We start from the raw sequence: 12,841 nt of genomic DNA, 5'->3' as shown, positions 1-12,841 counted from the left end.
GGATCACTGTTTAAAAAATAAGGGATCACCCACCAATCTAACACCGAGATGAGAATAATTTTGTTTTCTCTTGAGGCTTGACTCTTTGGAACTCAAAAGGTGGTGAAAGCAGAATCTTTGAATATTTTAAAGGCAGTGTTAGACGGATTCTTGATAAGCAAGGGGACCAAAGGCAATTGTGGGTAGGTGTGACTGTGGAGTTGAAGTTGCAGTCAGATCCGCCTTGATCTTATTCAATGACTGAGCAGGTTTGAGGACATGAGTGACATACTCCTGCTCCTAATTTGTATGTAATTATTGTTTAATGGGAAGCCCCAGGAGTGAATGCCGGTGTGAAATAGCAGGTTAGATCAACTCGAGTCATAAATGAACAGGAAGTGATAAAGGACTGATGATGGGTTGGTGTTTCTTTTTATGTTTTAACAGGTTCAGGCAGACTGAGGGCATTGTGCAGGATAGTGAATATTAACAAATGGAGAACTATTTCCAGGCTGAAGCATTTAACCTGGACAAGGTGTTGGATGAATTTGAACAGAATGAAGGTAAGTTTATTTCTTTAGATGTGTATTGATGTTTCATTTTTATTCTGGAAGAAAATAAATCTGCCCTTGAAGACTGTGAGGAGTGGGATTCTGCAGTTTGTGGTCCGATCTGAATCGGTGAGCTCAATCAACCTGGCTTACATATGTGCAGCATCACTGTCCCCTCATTTCAAGATTGTTAGTGCATCTTGGACTCATCTCACCATGCCGTAGCAACTATTCCAGTAACTACCTCCTACTGCTCCAAGGATTAAATGTTGATGCACAATGTAGAAATCATTTCTATTCTATAGAGAATCCTGACCATGGTATGTGTCAGTATTCAGTCACTCATTGGGGAAATAGTACCAGTGCGGTCAACGTGCCAACATGAACTGGTGGGAGGGAGGAAGGGGAATATGAGAGAAATGTATCACCTGAGGTGGAAGTGGATGGTAATGTAAGCATAGAATGATATGAACATTAAAGAAATTAAATGGGTTCTCGGTGTTTCACTTGTGGTCCACAGACTCCTTAAGTGGCCAGTAAAAGGAGCATGTTTTGACACCCATATTGTAGGCAGTAAGTAATATAATAGTTGTCATCCAACAGCCTTTTCAGTTCTCCAAAATGGCAGTTTCTCAGTAAATAGAAAAGTTGTATTTTTAAAATTATTTTGTGGAATGTAGGTGTTGCTGGTTAGGCCAGCATTTATTGCCCATTATTAATTGCCCTTGGGAAGATGTTGGTGAGCTACTGCCACAAACTGCTGCAGTACATGTGATATAGGTACACCCACAGTACTGTTGGGGAGGGAGTTCCAGGATTTTGACCTAGTGACAGGTGGGTCAATTCATATTTAATTTGTTCACTGTCCTCCACACGTCACTGAAGTAGAACCAAAAGTAGCCTACGTTTTAGGGAAACCATGTCAAAGAATGATCTCCCTTTTAAGATGTTTTTTTCCCCGGTGTGCATTGACAGTTTTTTTTCCCCGGTGTGCATTCACAGGTTAATGTCTCTCATTGTGCTCTATTCTTGTGCAGTGAAAGAAGCCAGCTTTTGTGTTTGGGACTCTTGATCTGGGACTTGAGTATTCACATTTTGCACCAGGATGTTCTTCTAAGTGATGATCAATTTTTTTTTGTTACTTCACAAGTCTGCTTTGCAGTTTTATTTTGGCGTTATTTTAAAATGTAGATTTTTTTTCAGGAGTTTATTCACTCCATTCATGCTAGTTGATGCTCCATTAGTAACAATATACATTGATATTTTTACGAGGACCAGATATAGGGTGGATTAGGAAGACTCTGTTTCGATTAGTAGAGGGGCCAATAACCAAGGGCATACACTTAATAGGTAGAAAGCTAAAAGGGCAGTTGAGGAGAAACCTTTTCACTTGGATGGGAATCTGGGACTCATGGCCTGAAAGGGTGGTTGAGTCAGAAACTCTCGTGGCATTTAAATATTTAGATATTCACTAGCACTGCTGTAATTGCCAGGGCTATAGACCAAGCACTGGAAAATGGGATTTGTGTAGTTAGATGTTTGTTGACCAGTGAACATGGTAGGCTCAGGGCCTCCTTTTGTGCTTTAAATGTCTCTGAATCCATGAACCTATAATGGTTTTCCCAATTCCTGAAAGATAGCTTTGCGCAAAAGAGCAAATACCAGCAAGGAGAAAATTTGCATTGGTTGTGCCAAGCAATCCATAAAAACTACATACCAAAACCAGCCAATTTGTGCAACTAGTCTGAGTTGGTGTTTAGCTTCTGCAGAAACTGTCATCCAAATCTCATTGCCTGTCCTATCGCTGCATTCCTTAAACACCTATTTAACCTATTATTGAATGTTACCAGGGTCTCTACTTTAATCATAAGTCCATGCAGACTTTCCTAATAAGTTGGCAACTTTCCCACAGTTGGTAAAATTGCATAATTTCGCCCTCCATGCTTAAATAATGGTGACGGCTGCAGTTTTTTAACTTTCTAATCCAGGGGCAGAATTCCTGGATCTGGAAACTATGGGAAAATTACAACTAATGCATTTACTATGTCTCCTCCTCAAGCACCCTGAATGGAAACCTACAGGTCCTGGACCTTTGTCTAAACCCATTACTTTTCATTAAATTTTTCCTTGCCCATTAAAAATTTTTTTTTGGAGTACCCAATTAATTTTTTCCAATTAAGGGGCAGTTTAGCATGGCGAATCCACCGACCCTGCACATCTTTGGGTTGAGGGGGTGAAACCCACGCAGATGGGGAGAATGTGCAAACTCCACACAGAAAGTGACCCAGGGCCGGGATTTGAACCCGGGTCCTCAGCGCCGTAGGCAGCAGGGCCACCATGCTGCCCAGTTTCCTTGCCTTTTTAAAAATTTGTAGTAAACCACATAAGATCCTCCCCAAAACTTTTATAAGTTCCCCTGCTTTCATTTTATCGCCCTCTGCTGTAATAATGGATGCAAATCACTCATTGAAAACATTTTCTATTTATTTTTCAATATAACCACACCTGCATATGTTTTTAAAGGACCTGCACGCCCCTTCACCACTCTGATCTTGATTTTTTTTTAATTAAAATTTTTACTATTAGCTCTTTCAGTCTGCATGATTTCCACTTTTCCTTGCACTTATGGAAGTCTTTTTTTTTTGCTTAATATCTCATCTCATTGGTGACTATGGTTACTTTGCCTTTTAGTACATTTTTTTGTCTACCAGTGGATGTCACAGGTGTGTGCTCTTTCATGGGTATTAATTTTCTGCTTTCAAATATTCACTTTTTTCAAACCTGCTCCATACTACCTCACTTGGAAATGCAGCAAATTAGAATTGGGGAATCCTGCTTTGCTGATGTATTTGCTTGTATTTGTTCAATTCCCCAAGAAACTAACAGAAGTAATTACAAGTGCCCTTCGATAAAAGGGTTTAGCAAGAAAGTGAAGGAATTGTCAGAGGAATATAAACAAAAGCAAAAGGAACTTCAGGCTTGTATCAGTTATATTAATTCTACTCTGATTGTAGTTCCAATCAAGCATGAAATATGTAGCTTCGGGAATTGCCTACTCGAGTTAACACTTTGCATTCCATTAAGGTTACATTATTGGCAAGATGGAAAAAGCGTTGTTTATTATCAATTGTGATTTACAATTAGATTGGAGTTGGCACCAGATTTGTGTAATATGAATGTAGTTTAATGACGTGTAAGAGGAATTTGATTGGTGAACTTAAAATCTCAGTTTGGGCAGATTGCTGGACAGATCTATGGATCAGATAAACTGTGGTATTTTGATAACTGTTTGCAGTGAAATTGAAAAGTTTCAGGCAAGTAGCAGTGACAAATCCGAGCAGAGCTCTGAGGTGAAACATTTGTATTGTGCCACCTTCTTTAAATTCAAATTTTCTTTTAAAGGAATTATTCTGTATGGTCATTCCTGTTTGAACGTGTACTGTCCAATTTGTATCTGTTGGTGCTTGTACAATTGTACATGTTTTATTAGTACTGTCAGATTCGGTATTTTGGAAATTTTAACCTTGATGCAAACAAAAATTGCAGTATAGTACATTTTCTATACTTGTGTACGTTTAACTACAGCACATAACTCAGTTTGTGCTTTTGGATTAAGCGTGCTAAAGTTTGGTTGCACTTGTATCATTTGAGTTTGTGGCGAAGGGAACAAGGTTATGAATGCAACAACTGAAACTATTAGAGATATAACAGGCTTAATCAGGTACAGAGACGACGAAAGGGGAGATCAGGAAGAAAAAAAGAGAAAGATCTCTAATAAAGTGGAAGGAAGGAGAGATTAAATGAGAAAGGGGATGATGCAAGACGAGAGGAAATGGTAATGGCTCAAGTAAAGAAACAGACCATGTGTCTAGCGGAGGTGTTGATGGCAATAGCAGAATCATACCAACTGCTACTGCTGGAAAAGAATGGGCACAGAGGTTGTGATAATCACTGATTGTCACAAGTAGGCTTCAATAATTGTGGCTGATTTGTTTGTTTCTAGTTCTGCATCCCCACCTAACCCCGATTTAACCGTTGATTCCTTTGCCTAACAAGAATCTATCTGCCTTAAAATATTCAGTGACCCTGCTTCTATTGCTTCTAGGGTAGAAAGTTCCAAAGTCGCACAGCCCTCAAAAAATAAATTCTCCTCACCTCTGTCCTAAAAGGGTGAAACCTAATTTAAAAACGCTGCCCCCTAGTTCTGAACTCGCCCACAAGAGGATCCTGTCCACCTTGTCAAGACCATTAACGATCGTGTATACTTCAATCAAGTCACTCTTTTAAACTCCAGTGGAAATTAGCCCAGCCTGTCTGACCTATTCCCATAAGACAAGTTGCTCATTCCAGGTATCAGTCTAGTAAACCTTCTCTGAAATGCCGTCAACGGCATAAAGAAGACCAAAACTGTACGCAGTATTCCAGATGCAGTCTCACCGATGACCTGAATAACTGAAGCATAACATCTTTACTTTTGTGTTCAATTCCTCTCATAATAAATGACAACATTCCATTAGCCTTCTTGATTACATGCTGTACCTGCATACTAATGTTTTTTGACTCGTGCACGAGTGCAACTACATCCCTCTGCAACTCAGAATTCTACATTTGTTTCCCATTTGTGTGCCGAGTGTTATGAGCCAGATGTTGTGGTGTGGACGTTACATGATGTCGGAATATACAGAACAAGGGAAATGAAAGTGTAGTCATTATGTCATGGGCATGTGTTCAAGTTCCACCACAGCTACTGATTGAATTTGAATGCCATTAATAAATCTGGAATATACCGCTAATCTGAGCTATCATTGATTTTCTTTATTTAAAAAAAATGACCTGGTTTATTTAGGGAACAAAATATGCCATCCTTACCTGGTCTGGTCTACATGTGACTCCAGAACTCCAGCAATGCGGTTGACTCTTAACTGCTTTCTGAAATGGCCCGGCAAGCCAGTCATTTCGAGGGCAGTTAGAGGGTGGTCTTGCGTTGGCCTTGCCAGAAATGCCCTTGTCTCATGAAAGAATAAAGAAAGAAAAATTACTGAAATATTCTGAAATGGCGCACCTGCATAGCTTTGCTGTATGAAAAATAACATTGCACAGGGCAGACGTTCTGCGAATTAAAATTCAGAGTGACTGTATAACAGAAGCAAAGAATGTTACAACATAGAAGTAGGCCATTTAGCTCATCATTCTAGTTTGGATATTTGAAAGAGCTACCAATTAGTTCCACTCTCCTATCCTTTCCCCCAGAGCCTTGCATTGTTTCCCTCCCAGTTAGGCCTCCGTTAGGCTGGAGTATCTTAGACAATTCTAGCTACCTAATCTTCAGGGAAGATATAAAAACCTTAAAGATGTCACAGAGAAGGTTATTCCAGAGGTCTCCATGCCAGCTTCCGAAACCGTACCATTCACCCACTTCAAGATTTTAGAGCTTTACTGTATCTTGTCTGGTATTCCATCAGTACTCAGACTCACAATCCAACCAACCTGTTCTTAATGACCTTCATTCATTCTCTCTATCAGTTTCAAAATATGAACATACGAATTAGGAACAGGAGTCGACTACTCAGCCCCACGAATCTGCTCCACCATTCAATAAATCATGGCTGATAGAAACAGACAAAAATAGGAGCAGGAGGAGGCCATTCGGGCCTTCAAGCCCGCTCCGCCATTCATTATGATTGTGGCAGATCATCCAACTCAATAGCCGAATCCTGCTTTCCCCCTTATCCTTTGATCCTCTTCGCCCAAAGTGCTATATTTAACTGTTTCTTGAAACCACACACTGTTTTGGATTCAACTACTTACTGTGATAACGAATTCCACTGACTCGCCACTCTCTGGGTGAAGAAATTTCTCCTCATTTCTGTCCTAAATGATCTACCCCGTATCCTCAGACTGTGCCCCCTGGTTCTGGACACACCCACCATTGGGAACATCCTTCCTGCATCTATCCTGTTCCGTTCTGTTAGAATTTTGTAGGTTTCTATGAGATCCCCCTTTTATTCTTCTGAATTCCAGCGAATACAATCCTAACCGATTCAATCTCTCCTTGTATGTCAGTCCTGTCATCCCACGAATCAGTCTGGTAAACCTTCGCTGCACTCCGACTATAGCTCGAATATCCTTCCTCAGGTGCACACAATATTCCAGGTGTGGCCTCACCAAGGCCCTGTATAACTGCAGCAACACATCCCTGCTTCTATACTCGCATCCTCTCACAATGAAGGCCAGCATACCATTTGCCGCCTTTACTGCCTGCTGCACCTGCATGCTTGCCTTCAGTGACTGGTGTATGAGGACACCCAGGTCTCGTTGCAAGTTCCGCTCTCCTAATTTATGGGCATTCAGATAATAGTCTACCTCCTTGTATTTGCTACCAAAGTAGATAACCTCTCATTTATCCAAATTATACTGCATCTGGCATTCATTTGCCCACTCACTCAACTTGTCCAAATCACACTGAAGGATCTCTGCATCTTCCTCACAGCTCACCCTCCCACCCAACTTGGTGTCATCTGCAAATTTGGAGATATGACATTTTACTCCCTCATATAAATCAGTAATGTATATTGTGAATAGCTGGGGTCCGAGCATCGATCCCTATGGTACCCCAGTAGTCACTGCCTGCCAATTTGAAATGGACCTGTTAATTCCTACTCTTTGTTTCCTGCCTGCCAGCCAACTTTCTAGCCATCTCAATACACGACCCCCAATCCCATGCGCTTTAATTTTACACGCTAATGTTTTATGCGCGACTTTGTCATAAGCCTTCTGAAAGTCCAAATACACCATGCCCACTGGCTTCCCTTCATCAATTCTACTAGTTACATCCTCGGAAGAATTCCAGTAGATTTGTCAAGCATGATTTCCCCTTCATAAATCCATGCTGACTCCTTCCGATCCTGCTCTGCTATAAAATCTTTGATAATGGATTCTAGAATTTTCCCCACTACTGATGTCAGGCTTATTGGTCTATATTTCCCTGCTTTCTCTCAACCTCCCTTTTTAAATAGTGGAGTTATATTAGCCACCCTCCAATCTGCATGAACTGTTCTGTACTCTATAGAATCCTGGAAGATGATCACCACTATAGAATTCTGGAAGATCCAATGCATCAACTATTTCTAGAGCCACCTCCTTCACTACCCTGGGATGTAGATTATCAGGCCCTGGAGATTTATCGGCCTTCAATACCATCAATTTCCCCAACACCATTTCTCTGATATTGATCACCTTCAGTTCCTCCTTCTCACCAAACCCTGCATTCCCATTTCTGATATCTTATTTATGTATGTATTTAGTTGCTTTGGTTCTGATCTGATTGTAACCTCAACCTTGCATTCCTGTCTACCCAATAACCTTTCACCTCCTTGTTAATCAAGAATCTATCTAGCCCTGCCTTAAAAATATTCAATGCTTCTCTTCCACAACAGGCAGTTGGGAATCCGAGTTCCAAAGACTCTCAACCCTCTGAGAAATCTCCCTATCTCTCTCTGAAATGAGCAACCCCCATTTTTAAAAAACAGTCACACTTAGTTATAGATTCTCCCACAAGAGGCAACATCCTCTCCTCATCCATCCTGCCAAGATCCCTCAAAGCCTTCTATATTTCAATCGTCGCCTCTTACTCTTCTAAACTCCAGTGAATACAAGCCTAATTGTCCAATCTTTCCTCATAAGACAACACACCCATTCCTGGTATTAATCTGGTAAACCTTCTTTGAACTGCTTCTAACGTATTGAATCTTTCCTTAAATAAGGAGACCAATACTGTACACTGTGCACCAGATGTAGTCTCAATTCAGTCCCTATATAACTGAAACATAACCTCCCCAGTTAGGAATCAATTCCCTTATAATAAAGTATAACATTCAGTTAGCTTTCCAAAATACTTGCTGTACCTGGATACTAGTTTTTTGTGATTGGTGCACTCGGACACCTAGATCCCTCTGAATCTGTTCTCTCTCAATTTAGATCATTTTCTTTTTTATCCTTCCTGCCAAAGTGGGATATTTCCCCCCCCATAATGCTCCATTTGCCTGCTGATTTAACATACCTAAGTCCCTTCATAGCCTCCTTATGCCCACTTTGCAAGCTACCTTCTTACCTGTCTTTGAGTCGTCAGTAAATTTAGCAACCATATCTTCAGTGCCTTCATCCAAGTCATTTATATAAATTGTAAAACGTTGGGCCCCAAAATTGATCCCTGCGGCACACCACTCATTACATCCCACCAACCAGAAAAAGACGCATTTATTCTAATTGTTTCCTGTTAGCTAGCCAGTTAGCCAATCCTCTATCCATGTCAATATGTTAGCCCCTACACCATGAGCTTTTATGTTCCTCCATAACCTTTGATGTGGCACCGTCTGGAAATTTAGTATAGTACATCCATCTGATCCCCTTTGTCCACAGCACATGTGGCTCTTTCAAAGAACTCCGATAAATTGGTTGAACACAATGTCCCTTTCATAAAACCATGTTGACTCTGCCTCGTTGCCTTGAATTCTTCGAAGTGCCCGTCTATAAAATATTTATACTGTCTATTACTATCCTTTAGGAAAGGGAATGTGCCATTCCTCTGGTTTACATGTATCTCTCTCATTGTTTAGCCTTTCTTGAGTTAGCACAGTGGTTAGCACTGTTGCTTCACAGTGCCAGGGACCCGGATTCAATTTTCGGCTTTGGTCACTGTCTGTGCAGAGTCTGCACCTTCTCCCCATGTCTGCATGGGTTTCCTCTGGATGCTCTAGTTTCCTCCTACAATCCTGAAAGATGTGCTTGTTAGATGAATTGGACATTCTGAATTCTCCCTCAGTGTACCCGAACAGGTACAGGAGTGTGGCAACTAGGCAATTTTCACAGTACCTTCATAGTAGTGTTGATATAAGCTGACTTGTGACACTAATAAAAGATTATTTTTATAGTTGCCCAGAGGGCAATACATAGTGTTTTGCAAGTGTGTCCACATCCAAAGAGCAAATAAAATATGCAATCTCCTTTTCTATGTTGGATTTCCTGAATGTAGAGGAGGCTACTCTGTGAGAAGTAAATATAGTATTATAGATAGAAAAAACTACAAGATACATCTCAATTGGTGTACCAAAATTGGTGTTTTAACCCTGAGCAATGGTTGGGTGAATAGATAAATACAACGGGTTTTTTATAGTTGCATGGGAAGATGCAGAGAAAAGTCCTCTCAAAGCAAGGAGGTGTAAAACAAGAACAGAGTGTTTTTCTGTTGGAAAATCTCTCGAATGCAATATTAGCAGGCCCCATCGACACTTTTAGGTAAATATTAAAGATTCTGCTATTTGAAGTGGAGCAGTGGGGTTCTCCCCATGCCTTGGCTAATTTTTATTCCTCAACAATAGTGAAAACAGATGACCTGGTCATTTATTATATTGTTGTTTATGAAACCTTGCCATGCAGAATTGGCTGCCATTTTCAGTTCAAAAATGCATCAGTGGGTATAAAGTGGCGGCACAGTAGCATAGTGGTTAGCACTGTTGCTTCACAGCGCCAGGGTCCCAGGTTCGATTCCCACTTGGGTCACTGTCCGTGCGGAGTCTGCACGTTCTCCCCGTATCTGCGTAGGTTTCCTCCGGGTGCTCCGGTTTCTCCCCCCCCCCCCCCCCCCCCCCCCCCCCCCCCAAAAGTCCCGAAAGACGTGCTTGTTAGGTGAATTGGACACTCTGAATTCTCCCTCGGTGTACCCGAACAGGTACCGGAGTGTGGCGACTCAGGGATTTTCACAGCAGTTTGATTGCAGTGTTAATGTAAGCCTACTTGCGACAATAATAAAGATTAATATAAAGGTGCAAAATAATTACAAGTCTCAATCTCTTTTATCATTAAGGGACAGATTCCTCTGAAAAGCAGAGAGGATGGGGAAGATGTTTTTATGGGCGGTTTGGGGAGTGGGGGGAGGGGGATAGGACAGGGGGCATAAATGCATGAAGATGGCCTAGTGAACACAGACTGGTGGACATTCCATTAGGCCACAGGTTGAACTGTGTTTATGTTTCTCACCTTTGTTTCACTGTCTTTAATTTCAGATATGCATTTGCTGCTGGCATTCCTTTTGTCTGTGTCTACAATGTCTTTTCAGCCTGTATGATTTCTCCATTCTTTTGTACTTAAAAAATAAATTAAAAAATTTGCTTTTGGGGGCAATTTAGCTTGGCCAGTTCACCTATCCTGAAAGTTTTTTTGGGTTGTGAGGGTGAGACCCATGCAGTCACGGGGAGAATGTACAAACTCCACACATACAATGACCCGGGGCCTGGATTGAACCAGGGCAACAGTGCTAACTACAGTGCTGCCTTTCTTTTGTACTTTTACTACGTTTTCACCTTTGATCTTTCAATCTTTGAGCTTTCCATGAGGCAGTTTGCAATGCTCCATCTCCGTCATTGACACCTCCCTGTTCTAATTTTATACCCCAATTGTACCAAAATGCCAGTTTAAACTTTCAGCCACCATCAATATGCCTGTTCATAAAGACTGAAGTTTGCTGGTCTGGCTACTTATTGCTGTTTCAATCATGGTGATGGGCTTTTACAGGTACTAGCCCCATGTCCAATTTTGTTCCCTTTCCAACCAGGCTTGGGAGTGGCTTCTGCAGAGTTAAAAACCATCACCGTCATGGAAACAGCAAGAAGTAGACGTATGTACAAATCATGGAAAGAATGGCATATCCGAGGATGAACGAATGATAGGTTGGTTGAAACTGAAAGAAATTCCAATCCTTGATGAGCCCAATCTTTCTGTGTGGGGAGATGCCCCAGATGCTGTAAGGAATGAGAAGCTATCAACTTGACATCTTTGGCATTAACAAGATGGGGGTGGACTGACCCAAGGCGAATCAACAGTGGGGGTGCAACGATCCTGTACTCTGGGCAAGAAGAACACCACCTCCATGAAGTTGACCTTGTACAGCACTCAACAGATGCTTAACACGAGCATTAGTGGGGTGGAAGCCAGAAACCATTGCATCATCGCCACCACATTCCACAGAAGGCATGCCAAAGTCACTTGTGCAAGTTTACACACCAACAGAGACAGACATAGAGGAAGAAAAAGATTAATTCTACCACCAATTGCAGGACACAGATGAGGTTCTCGACTCTGATATAAAGCTACTGACCAGAGATCTCAATGCTAAGCTCGATGGCAACCAACGAAGACTGAACAGTACACTCGGACCCAATGGATCAGCAAGCACTCTCAATGGAATTGATGAGCTTCTACAATGCTTCTGCAACAGCCATGGATTCAGCATTGGGAATGCCTTCAATCACCAGAATCTGTACAGAAAGACATGGAGGTCTACAGATGGTAACACCCTCAATGAGATTGACAATGTACACATTAATAGATGGAGGCATCCCTACAAATTGTCTGCATGTGTTGAGATGTAGGATCTGATCACCACCGTAACCAGCTTATGATGGTAGTGCATTTGTGTTTTTATCAGTGAAAATGCAGTCTGCTCAACCCAACCATAGTCAACTGCTTCATCAATGAACTCCCTCCTCCCACAAGTCCAGAAATACATGCTGTTGGGTAATTTGGACATTCTGAATTCTCCCTCAGTGTTGACAAACAGACATCGCAATGTGGTGACTAGGGGCTTTTCACCGTGACTTCATTGCAGTGTTAATATAAGCCTACTTGTGTCAATAAAGATTATTAATTAATTGATCTACCTGAAGGCAATGACTATGGAGTTAACATGAGGACATGGCAGATGCTTTCCAGTTGATCCTCTAAAACAGATTCAAAGTACCAATCTTCTAAAGAGGGATTAAAGAGAGTGCAGAAGTCACCATCTGGTGGAGGAGAGGGACCAACAAAGAACAATGGATCACTGAGCAAATGTGGAAAGAGGGACCAGAAAAAGAACATTGAACGAAGATGAGAAGATAATGAGAAGTACACAAGATTGGATAAAACCATGAAAAAGAGCTGCAGGAGAGACAAACAAGGATGTGTAAAATTAAAGGGCAAGGAAGCACAAGAAGCAGCAAATCGGAATGACTCCCAAGATGCTGTACCAGATTTTATAGGAAATGACTGGCACAAGAAGCGACACTCTGTATCAATCAAGGGCAAGGACAGATGAGGAAACGGAGGCAAGGTATATGGACCAGTTTCGGGAGATCCTTTAGCAACCCAGCCCCAGGTCTACGTTAAGAGTTTGACTACAACTCTGCACGTTGGCAGCTGAATGTCAACCTGGGAGAAATTGCCAGATCAAATATCCAAAGAACCACCCAGTGCCTGAAGAAAAACAAGGCACCTGG

At 41.5% G+C, this 12,841-nt stretch overlaps 1 protein-coding gene across 5 annotated transcripts in view; it reads left to right on the top strand.

Moving 5' to 3' along the window:
• Positions 1-12,841, top strand: part of LOC119964578 (zinc finger FYVE domain-containing protein 9-like) — a 202,352-nt gene that overhangs the window by 85,267 nt on the left and 104,244 nt on the right. For all 5 annotated transcript variants that reach the window (XM_038794249.1, XM_038794247.1, XM_038794252.1 and 2 more), the window contains one exon: positions 427-542. In XM_038794249.1, the coding sequence (XP_038650177.1) occupies positions 473-542 (70 nt within the window). In that variant the 5' untranslated portion in view covers positions 427-472. The remainder of the gene's footprint in view (positions 1-426; positions 543-12,841) is intronic.

This window comes from Scyliorhinus canicula, chromosome 4 (assembly GCF_902713615.1).
Source record: "Scyliorhinus canicula chromosome 4, sScyCan1.1, whole genome shotgun sequence".
NCBI lineage: Eukaryota > Metazoa > Chordata > Chondrichthyes > Carcharhiniformes > Scyliorhinidae > Scyliorhinus > Scyliorhinus canicula.
This window is presented reverse-complemented; position numbering and strand designations above follow the sequence as displayed.